The sequence below is a fragment of the Procambarus clarkii genome, chromosome 86 (genome assembly GCF_040958095.1).
Source record: "Procambarus clarkii isolate CNS0578487 chromosome 86, FALCON_Pclarkii_2.0, whole genome shotgun sequence".
NCBI lineage: Eukaryota > Metazoa > Arthropoda > Malacostraca > Decapoda > Cambaridae > Procambarus > Procambarus clarkii.
Window position 1 is genome coordinate 4,670,615 of NC_091235.1, and position 20,853 is coordinate 4,691,467.

Consider the following 20,853-nt stretch of genomic DNA (forward strand, 5'->3'; position numbering starts at 1 on the left):
TGTCAACTTCATTGATCCCTGTCACAATTTTGTACATGATTGTCCAGCAACCAGGAGGCCTGGTCGACGACCGGGCCGCAGGGACGCTAAGCCCTGGAAGCACCTCAAGGTAACCTCAAGGTATGATTATATTTCTTCTTTTTCCTATCTACTATTATTTGCATTTTAAACACCCTCAAATTAGTTAGGCATTCTGATGCACATAAAAGAAAAAACAATCTAGGAAGTAATAGTTTTACTTAATTTGGCCATAGTGAGGTGAAGAAAGCAATGTCATATTCTGAGGAATAATTTCAAAGGTAACTATTTGCAAGATTCCTCATCATCACCAAAATATTTCAGGTCTATAAAGTCCTTGCAATTTTGCATGGCATTAATTGTTCCTAGCATGGGTTCCAGTAGATGGATGGATGATGTACTAAACAGGGTAATGTTTTAACCAACGTTTTCAGTTTTCCCAATATTGCAAATGATTACTAGAGGTCTAGTGTTGAAGTGATACTAAATGTTAATGCCTCCAGTCTTTCCTTAGTGCTACTGTCCCCAATGCCTGGAAGCCACTTGGTAGAATGCTTTGCACCTTTTTTGTTTTTATAGATATGGACACCATACATCTGTCAAATACTACACCTTCAGTCTCACCAATGTTGTGAATACTGTTAGCAGTCTCTATATCCTTGTATTTAAAAGCAATTTATAATTTTTAAGTGTGGAGTTGGCTCCTCTCGCAGTGCCTTTGACGGGGTCCTCAAGTGAAAGTTTACTATCCAGAACCATCCCTAGATCTTTGTCCACTGCTCTTTAATGTCTTCACTAACTTCTATTACATATGGGTCTGTTTTCTTTCTATTCCACATTTCATTACATGACAATTATCAATATTAAATTCCATCTGTCATTTATTGCTCTATTCATTATTTTGTCCTAGATCAGTTTTTTGTTTAAGTTATTATGAAGGGCAAGGCAGACATTCAAGTCTTCGACTCTTCCAAGTAACTTTGCTTTATCTGTAAACATACTCGTGCAACTCTGAATAACTTCTGATAGGTCATCCACATTAGACAATGAACTTTACTACCAGTAAGAACTGAACCTTGTGACTTGTATTGCTAGTGACATTTCTTCCATTGTGATTCACTGCTCTCAATTTTCTGTTCATCAGAAACATTTTCATCCAAGTCAGTAGTCTCTTTGTGTTGTACAGTACTGTCAAAGGCCTTCTTCAGGTTCAGGGACATGCATTCAGTCCAAGGCCTCTCATTCTTGCAAGATCTGAGATTCTATTGCAAAATCCAATATGATTCATTATGAAGAATCTTACCATTCAAAAACTGTCTGTACATTTTTACTGCATTTCTTTCAGGTATGGGAATGTGCATGCATGTGTGCTGCTTTTGTAGCAAATCAGGAGACTGGGATATATTAGAGCCTGGCATTAAGTTCCAGTGAAACCCTTTAGTTACTGGAAAAAAATATCCTGATACAGAATACAATGATGTTCACTTAGTTAATGTAGGATTTCAAATATTTCCTAAAATGCATCAATACTTTCCCTGATTACCCCCACCTATCAAAATCATATTACAAATCTATCAATTATACTGTACAACCATACAATATTAAACAGGAAAAATTTAAAATTATAATTTAACTAACTTTTCTCCTTTTTGCAAAACATTACAACTTTAACAAGATCTGTCTACAACTGAATTCAGTGCTGCACTGATGAGCAATATGAACTTTCTGTATCGTCCAAAGGAAAATGTACACAATTCCTTTTAGCTCATCACTCAAAGTAGGAACAAAGTCCTTACATATGACCTTAAATTATAATAAAAACTAACTTAGAGATGATGCTCTTACTTGTTACAAAACTATTTGCAATCACTTCAATTGTCTTCTTATGCTTGCAAATATTTAAAACTTTTATAAGTTCGAAATATCAGATAATAACAATATGTTAGAAATGCATACTAGCTACATTTGTCAAGTGTCCCAAATTGCTATATTAAATCTAATGGAGACATATTTATAGCTTTTACCACATATGATGTGGACTTACAAATGCAAAAAACACCAATGTGAGAATGGTTACAAAAATGTGAGCCACTGTATATACACATATCAAGTTCTAGCATTCTAAATTACCACATGACCACAAGTCATGTGTTGGGTATACAAAGGCCCCAGGTTTACAGAGGAGTATGGCTTCTCTTCTACCCATTGTTTGAATATAGTTCACCCTACAACTAAACAAGTTTTTCACTTGAGCCGATGTGATTCAGACAAGTAATCAATTTACCCATTTTACTTTCACACTGTCAATCATTAAAACTAATTAAAATTTCATTTTTTTTTTAAACAAGAATATACTATGGTCTGGTGTAATGAGTAGTAGTAACAGCCTGGTTGATGATGGGAACTTGTGTGGTAAGAGCTGGGCTGGAGAGATCTACCACAAATGGCTGTCCTGACCCATACATCACCTGGGAGCTATCACTTGTACCATCAACACTCTGCTTAGGTGCAGACACAGCAGGCACTTGGTGATGGGCTGAGACAACTAAGCCCTGTTGATGAGCTGCTACAACTGGAACAGGCTGATGGGCAGAAACAACAATCTGTTGATGGGCGCTTACAGCCTGTTGATGAGCTGTAACAACAGGCAACTGCTGATGGTTGCCAATAACCTGTTGATGAGCAGATACTACTGGCAACTGGTGATGGGCATTCACTGTTTGCTGGTGAGCTGTTATTGTCAATTGCTGATGGGCATTAACTGTTTGTTGATGCGCAGTCACTGCTGGTAACAGATGGCCACCAAGAACTTGCTTATGAGTAGTTACAGCAGCCAATTGCTTATGTGCTGTTAAAGCTTGTACTTGTTGATGTGCTGTCACAGTTGGCATCTGTTGATGAGCTGTAACAGTTGCTAATTGCTGGTGTGCAGTAACAGCTTCATGAGCAGTGATCACCGGAAGCTGCTGATGGCCACCTGTTATTGTTGACAAAGGTTGATGAGCTGAAACCATGGTTAGGCTTTGGTGAACAGAATCAACCTGGTCATCTTGATGTAAATGCTGACCAGAAAGATCTATTACTCCAATTTGCTGCTGGCTTTGTTCTGATAAACCATGGAGTGCATGTACTGCAGATGACGCTGATTGAATCACTAAAGTTTGTGGATGTGTGTGATCCAGACCATCTACTCCATGCCCCAGATTCTCTAACATTACTTGTACCATAGGAACCATAGGAAGTTGTGTGATGTGCTCTTCTGACACCAGTCCCTTCACGCTTCATATGAGAAGTTTCATGTAAATGCACTTCCACTTCCACTTGTTCTTGTTCTTGCATATCAATGGTATTTTCTATCTCTGTTTCTTCCTGCTGTTCTTCTTCTTCTTCTTGCTTTAATTGTGCATTTCTAATTGCTCGAGTTCTAGAGCGAGACACTCTGTCAGTTGGAGCAGCTGGCCTTTTGTTCTTCCGCTTTTTAGGCTTTTTCCAGGGAGGTTCTTCTCCATCTATTCTTGGGTATTTTCGAGGCCTTCCTTTGGGCCGCTTGGGTCTTGGTCCTTTACAGCGTACCTGATGTTTATTTAAAAATGTAGGTGTACGAAAACATCTTTCACATTGCTCACATTTGAATGGTTTAGATCCCAAATGATGAACTTTACGATGTGCCTTAAGGTCACGAGCAGATACAAATGCTGTATTACATTCACGACAATTAAAGGGTTTCTCTCCTGTGTGATGTCGGATGTGAACTCTGAGCTCAACACTCTGTCCAAATGAATCTCCACAAAATTGGCACACATATGGTTTTTCTCCAGTGTGGCGTCGCACATGATTTCTTAAATGTGATGAAGTGAAAAATGCTTCTCCACAGATACCACAGATGTATGGTCTTTCTCCTGTGTGAGTGCGTTTATGACCTACCAGATGAGAAGATCTAGAAAATGTCTGGCCACATTCTGAGCACTGATAAGGCCGTTCACCTGTATGTACACGCTTATGCGCCTTTAAATTCGAACTTTGAATGAATGATTTTCCACATTCTACACACACATAGGGTCTAACACCAGAATGGATGCGCATATGACTTCGAAGATTAGAACTGTTGGTAAATGAAGACCCACACTGTTCACAATGAAAATTTCGCTCTTGATTTTCAGGATGAGGTTTTTTGGATTTTTTGGACTTTGCTGGAATCATAGTGACAGTCAGAGCTAATGGATCTTGTGGTAGAGGAGTCTGAACTGGAGTGGGAGCAGGTGTGGGAGTCTGCGATGGTGCAGCAACCATCTGAACTGTAGGCACAGCCACCTGTACTTGAACTGGATGGTTGACAATTAAGTCATTGTAACTACTATAGTTATACCAAACAGTTGGCTGAACTGTTGCCTGAGATATAGATTGCCCGCTAAGTTGATCCATGGCTACTTTCCTCTTGTAACTTGATGGGGGATTTTAAAGTTGATTTTGATTATATCTTCTGACTACCACATATCTAGAAAAAAGATAAATAAATGTCAGGCATATACAAAAACAAGTTTATTCAAATAGGTTTATAAAGGAATGGCAAAGTAATATAGTGCATAATGTAAGTAGTAACCCAGAAACCCTTAGATGCTTCAGAACTGAAAGTGAGGGGAAAAAGACCAGAGGGAGGGGATACCATTCCTGATGGGAAAGAAAGAGAAGGTGCAGACATAACCACAGTTCAATTAACCAACACTTCCAAATCCGAGTTCCTAAACACCAACTGGGGCAGCTGCGGAGCATCCAACCGAACATACAACCTAGATAGCAGCAATACAGAAAACGTCAAGTGCAAAGCGGTCACTGCATGAAAACCCTGAACATTACCAGGAGGGTTTGTAAGGAGAGTAACGTACGGTGAACAAGTGAGAGTGGGGTTCGGAAGGGAAATTCATTGGGCCACCGAACCCGCAGGGGCTTTCCACGGTCTGCAGGAAATGGTCCTGCAGAAAATAGTTGTGCAAGGTAACTGAAAACATATTTCCTGAAAAAGTCTGCAGAGCAGCTATAGCCTCTCAACAAGTCAATATCCAATATATATCTAATAGCCTCAACGATATCAAAGAAAAAATCTGACCTTGAAGGTCAGATTTGCTGTTCACTATTGATGTTCACAAATAGTGACACTATTTGTGTCACTAGCTGCTGTTCTACAGCAGCTAGTGACACTGATGATGACCCATGTGTGTCTGTAACCCATCCATCATCTCTCACATCAAGTGCAGCCAGTAACACTAAAAATGACCAGCCAACCTCACCTCATCGCCACCTGCTGCTCGTGCATCATTACCTACCGTCGCCTCCTCCAGCAACTAGATCTCTTCACTCTTCAAAAAGAGTCAACTTTGACAAGTAGGACAACTCTGTTCTGCATTCCAAACAAGCACTTTACAAACACATTTCTAGAATGTAACACATTTGTATTAAGGGGACAACCTGTACTAAGGCTGAAGTTTTCTGTTATGCTGATAATTTAGTTCAACTCATACCAACCAAAGATGCAACGGAAAACTTGATAGAAATACAGTATGTGAAAGATATAGTGCAGGACATAAATTCAACTGTGCAAAATGTGCTGCAGTTGTAACCCACAGGACTTGTTTTATCAAGATCCCAATTTTTTTTGTATATACGGTGAAACCTCGACTTACGAATGTCCCTACTTACAAATTTTTCAGGTTTCTGTTACGAACCTGTTACAATATCTCAAATATATGAATAACCAATTCGTAACATATACAATGGGGCCTCGACTTCCGATGCTAATCCGTTCCCAGAGACGGATCGGAAGTCGAAGCGAATTTTCCCATAAGAAATAAAGGGATTTGAATTAATCCTTTCCCCACCCTCCAAAATATTAACATAAAAATACATTTTATACTGAATACAATGTTTTTTCTAACTACAATACAGTATCTAAGTTACTCTTACCTTTATGGAGGGCTCTTGATGGCATATGGAAGATGGTGATGGGGGAGGAGGAGAGTTGTTACTGTTTGGAAGGGGAGTCCCCTTCCATTATCACATCAGGCAGTGATGTTTTCTCTGGGGTACTCTCTCTCCTACGTTTTGCCTGAATACCACTAGCACCTGGTTGTGGTTCAGTGCTTGTTTGTCTCACTACAAATTTGTCAAGAGACATTTGTTTTTCCATTCGTTTTAACATTTATCTGTAATGATGCGTCACTTTAGCACCCATAATGTCCATTATCTTAGCTAGTATGGTGGATATCGTTGACTGAGATTTGTTATACTGCCTAGCCAGTTCACCTACCTGCACACCATCTTCATATTTACGAATGATCTCTTGTTTTTGCTCTATGGTCATTCTTACATGGGATCTCATATGTTGAGCTTTACCACTGACTGTCCTGGGACTCATGGCGTATTATATAATAATTACTTTAATGTTCAAAATGCAAAAAATCACCACAAAAGCGTAATTTCTTATAGGCGCGATCGTCACTAAGCGGGCAGCTGTAGTAAACTGAGGCAGGTCGGACCGCGTGACCGGGAACCACACGCTCTGCTGACCTGAACGTGTACCAACAAATATCGGATGTCGACGACACCATCGGATGTCGAGTCGCATTTTTCTATTAAATTTATATCGTAACTCAAAATTATCGTAAGTAGGGGCAATCGTATGTTGAGGTGCCACTGTATTAGATTAAGTACAGTAGTAGTGCTAGTATATTAATCATTAAGATGGAATAAAGATGATAGAGTGCTTTGGATTATCTACTGTTTAGTTTAAGAATGAGAGTATTATTATTGTGTCTTGGATGATTAGCTTGTATTCATGTTGTAGGATATATATGTGAGGGAGCGCAAGAGAGCAAGCCAGTAGTAGTCAAGTGGTACGTTGGGAGGTCTCGCTAGGCTTGACCGGATGTCAGGGATTAAGGAATTGCCAACATTGTCGTATGAGTGAGGTGATTGAGTATGTTGCTGGCTGTTCCTTGACTCCGAGCTGTGTTTGTGAGCCGTGGAGTCGTCGGTATGTCAGGAGTCGTCATCCACACAAATCATGTGTGGACGATTTGACGACTTGCCAAATATGTTTTTGCTTTCTATATATTGTTTGATTATAGTGATTTACCAGTTACTGAGGGGAAGAGAGTGAGTCACCTTCCACACATGTTGTACACGCGGTCTGCAGTCACGTTTATGCATGTCAGTTACTGTACTTCTTGTATATGTCAGTATTTCAGTTATAGGCTTACATTATGAAAGCTGTGTTATCTATATGTTTCACCTGTGAGGGTATATTAAGTTAGTAGTCTTGTATAACAGTCATGCTACACTCAGTCCTGTGTCCATGTGGCAGCAGTCAGAGCCAGAACAGGCCTGCCACCCCAGCCTGTGTGGAGGCCTAGTGTTAAATACTATGTAATGAGTTAATACTGTTTCATTTACTTAGATATTGGCCCAGTAATAATCAGCTGATTTTGCTTTACCGTTTCTAAGTAAATGAAGGTTAGCTTTGCAGAGATAGCTTAGTAAGGAAATTATAAGGCCTAGGGCACTCGAACACATTTGTCCGAATGCAGGCTGCACGCAGGCAGTCGCACGGGTTTTTTAGTCAGTTGCATCCTAGGAGCTGGTGGTGAGGGATGGACTGGTGATCTCTAAATAGCCTTGGCCTCTTTAAGTTAAGTGTTTGTCTGTTTAAGTTAGGATATAGGACTTGTTGATGTGTAAAATACTAGTGCAGGTTTGTGCTATTTATGTAGAGTTCCCGGTTGAGTGGGACATTCTTATTGTGTTTATCAGATAGATAGCCTATTGCCCGAGACTGTTTCCATTCCTGAGCTGGTCACGTAGTGTTCTCTAGTGATGTTCATTAAGTGTTGATTGTAAGTGAGCTTATTTTATTTATATATATGTGGAGTCTTGGTGTTTATTCTGGACAGTGTGGAGTCAGTGTTTTAATAGTACCCCATTTTCCGTGCCAAAGTACAGAGTTGGGGGATTTCTATTGGATGACTAATTACTCTCGAGCCTTAATCGCATCGCACTTCATAACAGTTATGGTCCAAATTTCGTTGTAAAATTTGAATCGGGTTACGACTTTGTTGATACTGTACATGTAAGTGTCAACTGAGTGTGTGTTTTCTGGTGGCATGGGCAACTCTGCTTCAGTTTACCAGACCGCCCACTTAGGGACAATCGCGCTTGAATTCTTTGTATAGAATTTCATTGTTTTTGTGCTTATTGTTTTTTGAACATACAAGTAATTGTTATATATCACGTCATGGGTCTCACGAAAGTCAGTAGTAGGGTTCAACCTAAGAAAACACATGTGAGGATGACCATAGAGAAAAAACAAGAGATCATTCGTAAACACGAAGATGGTGTGTGGGTTGTTGATATAGGTTCTTAGTGAGAAAACAAGCAATGAGATGCAATCAGATCCAAGTGGTATGCAGGCAAAATGTAGGAGAGAGAGAGTACCCCAGAGAAGTCATCACTGCCTGATGTTATAATGGAAGGGGATTCCCCTTCCAAACGGTAACACCTCTCCTCCCCCCCCCTCTCCTCATTGTCTTCCATACCCAAACAAGAGTCATTAATAAAGGTAACCTATAACTTGTACATACGATAGTACAAAATGTGTGTGTGTATTATGTATGAAATGCATTTTGAAGTTAATATTTTTGGGAGTATGGAACGGATTAATTCAATTTACATTAATTCTTATGGGAAAATTCGTTTTAGGTTACATCCCATCTCTGAGAACGGATTAAATTCATAAACCAAGGTACCACTGTATATATATATATATATATATATATATACACAGTGGTACCTCGCATAACGATTGCCCCAAAAGACGAATATTTTGGGTAACGAACGGCCCGATCGGCGTCAAATCGTCCTGTATGACGAACGCTGGTTTGAGTAACGTCAACACCACATGGTGGGGTCGCGCTGCTTCTTGCACATTCTTAGACGCCTCCGACAATGCACATAAATTATGTTGTTCTTGTTTACAGATGCTAATGATGCTGGGATATAAAAGGGTGACTGCTGAGATGTTGCAAAGCATTGACGTTTTTGTAGGAAAAAAGAAATGAAATGTCTGATATACAACAAATGTCAAAAAGGTTCGTTCGGTGTTCTGCAGGTAGGCTGCTCCATTATAACAATCTTTCTTTGTTTCAAATGTGTTCCATTTGTTTTTTATTTGTCATTTACGTCTCAATAATGGAGAAGCCTACCTTACATACACTGAATAAACCATTATGACATTTTCCTTTCTTCAAATGTGTTCAATATTTATTTTTCATTTGTCTTATAGCAAAAGGTTCGTTCGGTGGTCGGCAGGTAGGCTGCTCCATGTTTCTTACATACAAGAAACGTAAATAATAAAAAAAAATGAAGAATTTTGAAAACCAGTACAAATGTCAAAAAGGTTCATTCGGTGGTCTACAGGTCGGCTGCTCCGTGTTTCTTAAAAAAAAAAAAAAAAAAAAAAAAAAAAGAACTATTGAAACAATTTGAAAAATGGACAAATGTCATAAAGGTTCGTTCAGTGTTTGTCGGGTAGGCTGCTCCATTATTGAGACGTAAGTGACAAATACAAAACAAATGGAACACATTTGAAACAAAGAAAGATTGTCATAATGGATCAGCCTACCCAACAAACACTGAACGAACCTTTTGCTATAACGAATATGAAAGACAAGGGCTGCTGGCTGGGTTAGTAGTGCATGAGCAACCATTTGTGGCACACGTGCCCCTGGCTCTCAAACACCTGTCCCACACAGTGTTGAAAGACTGTGCTCAGTCGGTGCAATTCAGACCCTATTGTTTGAAGAACATAAGGGTCATAACATTGGTGAAGCTAGGCGCAATAAGGGCTTAACACAACGGTCGGATGCCAGTGATACAACACCTATGAGGATGATACAGCGAGCGTATCCAGGTGTAGCTCTGAGCCCCACCCTTGCCATCTCTAATGTATATAGATGATACATAGATGAATCATTTTCTGCGTTCAGTGATGATGCATCTGATACAAGTAGCATAGATGAACAGTGTTAGCGGCTTCTATGGTGGTGGTGTTCATTGATATTTTCAAGAATACCTGAATCTTTTCCTGACTGATGGACACTCTTGGAGGCTAGCTGAATCTCTTCCTGACTGATGGACACTCTTTGAGGCTAGCTGAATCTCTTCCTGTGTGGGACCTTACAAAGCGATCTTTTCAAGACTACCTTACAAATTGAGCCTTTCCTATAATCGTTTTAATACTACTTTATGCTTTACAAGCTTGGCTACATACCACCTACAAGTACTAAAGCCAAGGGTGCACGCGAGTGCGTTATTTGCAAGCACACAGAACGATGAAACAGGAAACAAAAATCTATCTGTAGCTGGTGCAAGGAGAGCAAAGTCGCGCCGTGTACCATGGACTACTTCGTTGACTATTATGCATCTCCAAAGTACTGAGTGTGTAATACAGTGTGTTACTGTGTAAATAGTATGTGAAACTGTACATATTGTAATATTAGTGAATTTTTACCACGTAATATTGTGACAATAAACATTTATTGTGGACACATTACTGACACATGTATCACAGTTTCATGGAAAATTATGAACATTCTACTGTATACATATTGTAAAGGTCACAAATATGCATCATATACGATAAAAGAAACAAATAAAACCGCATTGGAAATGCATAGAAAAAAGTATTTGAAAATATATTTGTGGCAACACGCGGCTGCGCGACTGTGTCTGGGAGCTTCACACACGGGCGACCAGCCCCTGATGACATCACAGCACACCTTGTCCACGTCCTCACAGCCAAAGTAAGTGGAATTTGGTAATTATTTTTACATAGACATGTTCAGGGACGGTAATTTATCATTTTACAAAGAAAAATTATATTTTGGGGAACATTTGGTGTCATGCACACTAGGGAAATTTCACAATAAACACAGTGCATCACACTGGTTACATGGGGGACACTCGTTTTGTATGACGTCCGTTTCACATGACGAACATGGAACGGATTAAATTCGTTATGCGAGGTACCACTGTATATATATACCACTAGCGCACACAGCATTTTGGGCAGGTTGTTAAATCCTAATTTTCCCCGGAATACAACCCGCCAAATCATTTAACAACCAGGTACCCATTCTCTGTTGGGTGAACAGAGCCTACAGTTAAGGATTGGCACCAGGTCACTCCTCTCCGGCCAGGATACGAACCCAGGCCAAACTAGGTAGAGAAATTCCAGAAAAGGCATCTAGGGTATATTATATATATATTTAAAGTATTTTAACAATGCCTAAGCTTATATTGATGTGAACTATGGGACCAACAAAATGCTAACCTTAGCAAGCTTAATTGTGAATGGAGGAAATGTTCAAGACGTATCTTGGAAGTTCATTCTCATATCCAATGCAATCTCCTCCCTGGTCTGATGTCCACACCAACACTTGAAGAAATAATTTACAAATGAATTATATAATTTTGTCAGAAAGGAAATGCCCATTCAACAAACTCAATCAACTGTCATTTTATTTTTCAGATACCCATTTACCCAACTCAAAGTCTACTGTGAGTCTACTACTACTATTAACCTTTAAACTGTGCATGGCATATATATATACACCATGAGTAACATGTACTACGGTGCGCATGGCGTATATATACACCATAGGATGCCAGGCACGATTCAAATGGCCCGCGGCTACACAGGGTTCACATTAGCTTCCTCAGGGCTTTTGTAAACAGACACCATTTAAAAAAAAAATCGTGGGCAATACTCCGGTGTGAGAGCCACAGTACTGTTGGAGTAACCAAGGCTGGCGCACGCAGCATGAGCGAACAGCATTGCTGTTCAGCTTGTGACCACAGCATTGCCGAAAAATGTCAAAATAAATATATAACTGCTATTATTTAATGATGACCCCTGACTGATAAAAATGACCAGAATTGTGATAATAGCAGGATTGTTGTGAAAATTACCGCTGTGGGAGGAGTGATGCTGAGGGACGGAGGGAGATAGCATCATTTACTGACTGTGTGGCTACCTGTGATTGTCTGCATTCACCATACAAGCTCAGTGGTTCTCTATGGTGAGTAGATATTTATATATAATGTGTGTATTAGTGTAATGACAGCAAAAGGATGGACCAAAGCGTCGTCGTCCCTTCACCTTCTAGTGTGTGGTCTGGTCAACATACTTTAACCACGTTATTGTGACTCATCGCCTGCAGCAAAAGGATTATGTTGGGAGGAGACATTTGGGTGACGGAGGTGGCGTCGTCTGCATGACTTGTCTAGCTGTGTAGAGGGTGGCCACTATGCTCTTTGGGCACCCTACAGGCTTAGGTGTACAGTTTTGGTGCATACAGCATGTAGATACTTATATATAATGTGTGTATATAGTGTAATAACACTGCAAACAGTATTGTTGGGGGAGAAATTTAGTATGTGTGACCTTGAATGTGTGAGGGAGGCAGCTGCCAGCTGACTGTGTGTAGTGACATCTCTAAGTGCCTGAACTAACTATATCAGCTTAGTTGTACAGTTGGGTTGAACAAAACATGTAGATACAGTGGTACCTCGCATAACGATTGCCCCAAAAGACGAATATTTTGGGTAACGAACGGCCCGATCGGCGTCAAATCGTCCCGTATGACGAACGCTGGTTTGAGTAACGTCAACACCACATGGTGGGGTCGCGCTGCTTCTTGCACATTCTTAGACGCCTCCGACGATGCACATAAATTATGTTGTTCTTGTTTAAAGATTCTAATGATGCTGGGATATAAAAGGGTGACTGCTGAGATGTTGCAAAGCATTGACGTTTTTGTAGGAAAAAAGAAATGAAATGTCTGATATACAACAAATGTCAAAAAGTTTATTTGGTGTTCTGCAGGTAGGCTGCTCCATTATAACAATCTTTCTTTGTTTCAAATGTGTTCCATTTGTTTTTTATTTGTCATTTACGTCTCAATAATGGAGAAGCCTACCTAACATACACTGAATTCACCATTATGACATTTTCCTTTCTTCAAATGTGTTCAATATTTATTTTTCATTTGTCTTATAGCAAAAGGTTCGTTCGGTGGTTGGCAGGTAGGCTGCTCCATGTTTCTTAAAAAAAAAAAAAAACGAAAAATAAAAGAACTGTTGAAACAATTTGAAAAATGGACAAATGTCATAAAGGTTCGTTCAGTGTTTGTCGGGCAGGCTGCACTGAACGAACCTTTTGCTATAACGAATATGAAAGACAAGGGCTGCTGGCTGGGTTAGTAGTGCGTGAGCAACCATTTGTGGCACACGTGCCTCTGGCTCTCAAACACCTGTCCCACACAGTGTTGAAAGACTGTGCTCAGTCGGTGCAATTCAGACCCTATTGTTTGAAGAACATAAGGGTCATAACATTGGTGAAGCTAGGCGCAATAAGGGCTTAACACAACGGTCGGATGCCAGTGATACAGCACCTATGAGGATGATACAGCGAGCGTATCCAGGTGTAGCTCTGAGCCCCACCCTTGCCATCTCTAATGTATATAGATGATACATAGATGAATCGTTTTCTGCATTCAGTGATGATGCATCTGATACAAGTAGCATAGATGAACAGTGTTAGCGGCTTCCATGGCGGTGGTGTTCATTGATATTTTCAAGAATACCTGAATCTTTTCCTGACTGATGGACACTCTTTGAGGCTAGCTGAATCTCTTCCTGACTGATGGACACTCTTTGAGGCTAGCTGAATCTCTTCCTTACTGATGGACACTCTTTGAGGCAAGCTGAATCTCTTCCTGACTGATGGACACTCTTTGAGGCTAGCTGAATCTCTTCCTGTGTGGGACCTTACAAAGCGATCTTTTCAAGACTACCTTACAAATTGAGCTTTTCCTATAATCATTTCAATACTACTTTATGCTTTACAAGCTTGGCTACATACCACCTACAAGTACTAAAGCCAAGGGTGCACACGAGTGCGTTATTTGCAAGCACACAGACACATTATTGTGGACACATTACTGACACATGTATCACAGTTCCATAGAAAATTATGAACATTCTACTGTATACATATTGTAAAGGTCACAAATATGCATCATATACGATAAAAGAAACAAATAAAACAGCATTGGAAATGCATAGAAAAAATATTTGAAAATATATTTGTGGCAACACGCGGTGCTTGAATGGCCTGCGCGACTGTGTCTGGGAGCTTCACACACGGGCGACCAGCCCCTGATGACATCACAGCACACCTTGTCCACGTCCTCACAGCCAAAGTAAGTGGAATTTGGTAATTATTTTTACATAGACATGTTCAGGGACGGTAATTTATATTTTACAAAGAAAAATTATATTTTGGGGAACATTTGATGTCATGCACACTAGGGAAATTTCACAATAAACACAGTGCATCACACTGGTTACATGGGGGACACTCGTTTTGTATGACGTCCGTTTCACATGACGAACATGGATCGGATTAAATTTGTTATGCGAGGTACCACTGTACCTATATATAACGTCTGTATATAGTGAACAAAATAAAAAACAGGATGGTGGGAGGAGAAAGTGGGTGAGTGAGGCATTGTTGAGGGAGTGGCAACGAGTGGCTGGCTGTGTGGGGCGGTCACTCCTCGTTGCTTATCGACTCACAATACCAACTTAGTGGTTCGTTATGGTGAACAAAGCATGCAGATACTTATAAATAACCTGTGTATAGAGTGTAATAACAGCAAAACTATTTGTTTATTGTTTTATGAACATAATAATTGAATCACTAATATGTACACCATACTTTTGAGTATAGCGATGATTCAGCCCTTTTATTATATAAATATATCACAATACACACTATTGAATAATATTACTGCAAAAAACTAAGAAAAAATCAATCGGAGACATTGAAATAATGAGGTAATAAAATCTTTGTGGCAACTCCCACCTGTCAGCTCAGGTGACGCTGACCAGCTCTGACAACCGTTCTGTCAATGCCCACATTTTGCCAGACTTCCTCAGCCTATTGCACCCAAAATATGTCACATACGATTTATTTTTTATTTTTCCTGTGTTCAGGGAACACAAATTAACATTTTTAGAAGACGAAGTAATTTTTTAGAATTTTTTTTCTTGTACACAGGGGTGTAAATCTCCTCAGGACCCCCTTAGCAGCTTAAAGGTTAATCCAATTAACAAAGTCTACTCCCAAATTTTTTAGAAACACATACTAAATTGGAAGGAAGAATAACTTAAGAATGAGCGAATAAATGAATAAATAAATGAAGGTAGGAATGAGGAAGAAATAAATTTGTTTTCTACAAAGAGATAAGGATCAGGAAGCCTATAAAATAGTATATAAAAGCATAACAACAAAATCAATAGAGCATGGGGAATTAAAGGACAAAGGGAGGGGAAACATGTTCCAGAAAAATCATATACTGTATAAACATAGATGGAGAAATATAAAAAATACTGGAGCTGATATGATACAGCTTAAGATGTCCGAGATTGTCACATTAACAGAGACGAAACTTGATGATAATATTTTAGATAAGGTTATATTTCCAAGGGGCTAAGCCCAACCACTTGGGCTGAACGGTAGAGCGACAGTCTCGCTTCATGCAGGTCAGCATTCAATCCCCGACCGTCCAAATGGTTGGGCACCATTTCTTCCCCCCGTCACATCCCAAATCCTTATCCCTTCTAAGTGTTATATAGTTGTAATGACCTGGTGCTTAATGACAGCTGTTCTGGCGAAAGAACAGCTGAGGGTTAGATAATTAATAATTGACACCCCACAGTTAGTTGACATAATGGCCCTAGAGATTTGTAATGAGGATGATAAATTTATATTTATTAATGCCTACAGTCCACCAGCAAGCAACACATGGACAAAGGATGGGCTGGATGACAAACGAGAGGGCCTCATAATGATCATGAGAGTGTGTGCAGTCCATTTGACCTGTGTCACATTTATACCTGGCACCACCAACAGCCAAACACAGACAACAACTGCTTTGCTGCAGCACCAAGGATCAGCTGACACCATAAACACAACATACCACCCTACAGAGCAGCAGGTCTTCCTCTAACACAAGCCTCTGTGTAGTTGTCGCTCTTCTACACCACAACACAACATCCCACCCTACAGTATGGCAAGTCTCCCTCTAACACGCACCTCTGCTTAGTCACTGCTCCTCTATCTACAGCGTAAGACAACAAACACTTCTGAAACCTTGTCATTCTCAACATTAATTTCTCTCCCAACATTTGTACTCGTATAGTCATCGGAAGGATAAGCCCTTCATGCAGAGTGCACCTACCATTAAAAAGAAGATGAGAGTGCAGTCAGAGCAGATAAGGATAAATCATGATTGTTGATACCTGGGTGGCTTCAACTTCAAATGAATAGACTGGGAAGACAATAAAGCAAGATCGGAGGACATTTGAAATGGAAGATCTTTAAACTTCATCCTGGAGACATTCACGTTCCAACATGTTAAATATGCCACAAGAACAAGGAATGGGGATGTTCCATCGATGCTGGATTTGATATTTACCAGGAAAGAAGAGATATTTGACATCCGGTACCTTCCTCCCTTGGGTACAATTGGCCATGTCCTTTTGGGAATAAAATATGCAATGCATTATAATCTAGAAAAGAATGAGAAAAAAGCAGTTGAAAAACCTGATTTTAGAAGAAGACACTATGGGGAACTTTGCAAGTTCTTTAATGAATTTTATTGGAAAAACTTATTAGGCAAGGAACTAAATGAGTTATATGCCAAATTTTATGAGACATATGATAAAGGCACAAAAAGATTTATAACAAGAAAGAGATGTAGAACTATAAAATAGGATTGGTGCAACAGTAATTGTGAGAGGGCCAGAGAATAAACAACAAAAAATAGAATCAATATACTGTAGTAAGAGGCCAAACCCTTAAACGTACCAATAATACAAAGAAGCAAGAAACAATCACACAGCATTGAAAAGGGAAGCAAAGAAATTTTGAGAAAGGGATAGCAGACTAACGTAAAACAGAACCAGGCCCCTATTCTATAAATTTATTAAAAGCAAATTGCAGGTAAAGAATAAAATTCAGAGGTTGAAAATGGGGGAGCAGTTTCATGGAGAACAAAAAGAAAATGTGTGAAAGACTAAATGAAAAGTTCCAGTGTGTTTGTGCAAAATGTAGTTTTTAAAGAACTGGGCATAATACGAATTTCAGAAAATAAGAGAGCACATCGAGGTGTCTAGAGACAAAGTGGAAAAAATGCTTAAGGCTCTAAGTAGGAACAAAGCAGTTGGCCCAGATGGAGTTTCACCTTGGGTTCTGAGAGAATGCACACCTTAGTTCAGCACTCTGCTTCAATTGATTCTTCGGTCATCTTTGTTTTCCATATGTCGTGGCAGATATATGGAAAAAGGTTAACAGTGCCAATCTACAAAAATGGAAGCAGGGAAGACCTTCTGTATTATAGATCTATATCATTAACAATCGTAGTAGTCGAAACGTTAGAAAAAATAATTAACCAACCAAATGGGTAGAACACCTGTAGAGAAATAAGATAATAACAGACAGTATGGTTTTCAATCAGAAAGATCCTGTGTAACAAATCTACTTAGTTTCTATGATTGAGTCACAGATTTTACAGGAAAGAGATGGTTGTTTTGACTGCATTTATCTGGACCAGAGAAAGGCTTTCAACAGAGTCCCACATAAGAGGTTGTTTTGGAAACTAGAGCATACTGGAGAAGTGGCAGGGAGACGGATGAAAAATGGATGGATGAAAAATGTTCTGACAAATAAATGAGGGCAGAAATCAGAGACAATGTATCAGACTGGAGAATTGTAATTTGTAGAGTATCACAGGGTTCAGTTCTTGCACCATTAATACTCACTGTCTACATAAATTGAAATTGAAATAAGTTTATTGAGGTAAAATACACACAAAGGGATGAAATGTCTACATAAATGATCTACCAGAAGGAATACAGAATTATATGAACATGCTTTCTGATGATGCTAAGATAGTATGGAAGATAAGAAACTTAGATACAGTAATTATCATGACCTTCAATAAGACCTGAACAAAATATGTGTATGAAGCAACACCTGACAAATGGAATTTAAAGTGAATAAATGTCACATCAAGGAATGTGGAATAAGAAATATAGACCACACACAACCTCCAAATTATGTGAAAAAGTTTCCAAAGAATTTTGATAAAGAAAGAGATCTAGGGGTGGTTCAGGAGAGAAAACTCTCACCTGAGGACTATATCAAGAACATTGTGCAAGGAGCCTTTGCTCTGCTTTCCAATTTCAGAATTACTTTTAAATACTGTAATGTACATGGATGGCAAAATATTAAAGAAATTGTTCATGACCTAAGTGAGACCAAAGTAGGAATAAGCAGCAGTTGTATGGTGCCTGTATCTCAAGAAGCACATAAAAAACTTGAAAAGGTACAAAAACATGCAACAAAAGGGCTTCCGGAACTGAAGGACAAGAGCTATGAAGAGAGGTTAGAGGCATTAAATGTGCTAAAGCTAGAAGTTAGAAGAAGAAAAAGAGGCAATATGATCACTACAGTATATACAAAATAGCAAAGGGAATTAACAAAGTTGCCAAAGAAGAATTTTTGAAACCTGGAACTTTAGGAACAAGAAGTCATATATTTAAGCTAACTAAACAAAGTTGCAGAAAGAACATTAGAAAGCTCACTTTTATGAAGTGGCAGATGGTTGGAACAATTTAAGTAAGAAAGTGATGGAGGCCAAAACCATCAGTTGTTTCAAAACTTTATCATATAAAGAGTGCTGGGAAAATGGGACACCACGAGCATAGTTCTCATCCTGTAACTACACTTAGGTAATTACTTGGAACCACCACTGTACAATGGTACCACTATGGAACACGGATACTCGGGACCCTCTTCGGAACACTGTGTGTATGGGACCATCACTGTACACTGGTACCACCACACTCGGGACCAATACAAAACACTGATACTCCCACACTTAGTACACTTGTACTAGGTACTGTCAAATCATACTCAGATATTTTGACAAAGGTCATTTTATAATTGCCAAAATAGTATATTTTTTAGGTTAGGATGCATTGGATTGGATTGGATTGGGTTCCGGTTTAAATGAAGAATCTTGCGAACAGTGTGACTTATTTTCTGCAAAATATTGCATTTACAGCAATATTTTGGCTGCTTTATAGACTGGATGTTAAATACCCCATGTTATTTGCCACAAACAAATCTTAAGCATTGATACCCACCAAACTGCCTTACTCTATGTGTTCTTCCCATACATACAGTACTAACTTTTCTCACCACTCACCATATCTGCACATCTTCGGCGCCGCCTTCTTTTCATCCTACCATCAAACTCGCTTGAATTATGATGTTTGTAGTTTTCAATGGAGCATAGCCTAAAAATAAATAAATAATAAGAGCATTTAATGGCACAACATTTTTAGCTACAATATACAGTAATAATGCACAAAGAAATCATGATGTATCAATGAGAAAATCAGTAGAAACCATGATGAGGATTAGAACCTGCACACTGGGTACACGCAAGCATGCATTTTCTCATCTTCTACTAATTTTCCTAAAATTAATCATTTTAATATTGAAAAATTTAATTACAGTATACAGTAAAATTAAAAATACAATGCAGTGTAATGCTGTATAATACAAAAATGCTGTATATGTATTACCTTTATACACATATAATATGAATTGATGTGTTTTTTTATTTAGTACTTAGTTCCTCGTTTACTTTTGATAAAAAGTATGCTACTGTATAGATTCCAAAACCCTTTAACCATTTTAACATGAGGGACTATCAACTAGGTAAGCTTTGACTGTAGCACATCAAAAGAAACCTCCACAGGTCATCATATCTCAAGACATGAAACCCAGTCAACAGATCAAGCTGGCTCAAGAGGAGCATAAGCAGGGTAGAGGTAAAAAATGCATGAGACAACTTGTGAAATGGTGCTGAGGTGGTGTTAATTGACACTAATGCATTTTGAGCTAATTTTGGTGGATCCCATGTGGTGCATGAATCTTTTGTGAAGTTCTTTGGCAGTTTTGAGATTGTGTTCTGTGAATCCTCCAGCTATCTGTAAAGCTTTGCTGACTTTCTGGAGGTCGATGGGGTAGCAGATTGTCACTCACTCCCTGCTCCTTTGTGAGGGAGGCAGAGTGTGGCTCTGGTCATCCAAACTTCTGCAACTGATGTCAGCCTTTAGTATGTAGCAATCTCATCAAGATACCTTCAGGAAGACATCGGGGAGGGGGGGGGGGGGGCCTCCATCCAGAAAAAAAGTCTTCAAGTGTAAATAAAAAAGTTACCTTGAATAAGAGACTCGGCCACTCTAATACAGTATTTCACTCACAAAAGTGCAAACACCAATGAAATCCATTCAACTCGACTACCTGATTCAGCTGGGATCATTTAAACTCTCCTGGACCATCATCTCTCTTGCTGCTGCACCTCAGTTTTGGCCCCTGTTCCCAACTTAAGACTAAATGTTGCAAAATACATTTTTTTATATTTACATTTGTTTCACTAAAAAAATCTTTGTAATAGAATATATGGTTAAGTACCTTAAATACACAGCCTAAATTATCCCAGGACACTTAGATGCCATTTAAATGAACCAGGAAAAGTCTGAAGAAGTTCCTAAGTAGAGTGAGAATTTTTATAATGATAATATTAATGTATATTAGGCAAGAGTACATACATAAAAAAAAAAGAACAAGAAGCCAGCATTGAA

At 39.1% G+C, this 20,853-nt stretch overlaps 1 protein-coding gene across 1 annotated transcript in view; it reads right to left on the minus strand.

Moving 5' to 3' along the window:
• Positions 1-220: 220 nt before the first annotated feature.
• The window catches only part of LOC123768958 (uncharacterized), a 34,957-nt gene continuing 14,324 nt past the window's right edge, over positions 221-20,853 (minus strand). Inside the window, 5 exon segments of the mRNA XM_069317020.1 lie at positions 221-3,290; positions 3,292-4,513; positions 11,399-11,503; positions 16,611-16,671; positions 19,407-19,497. Of these exon segments, the coding sequence (XP_069173121.1) occupies positions 2,373-3,290; positions 3,292-4,440 (2,067 nt within the window). The 5' untranslated portion in view covers positions 4,441-4,513; positions 11,399-11,503; positions 16,611-16,671; positions 19,407-19,497 and the 3' untranslated portion in view covers positions 221-2,372.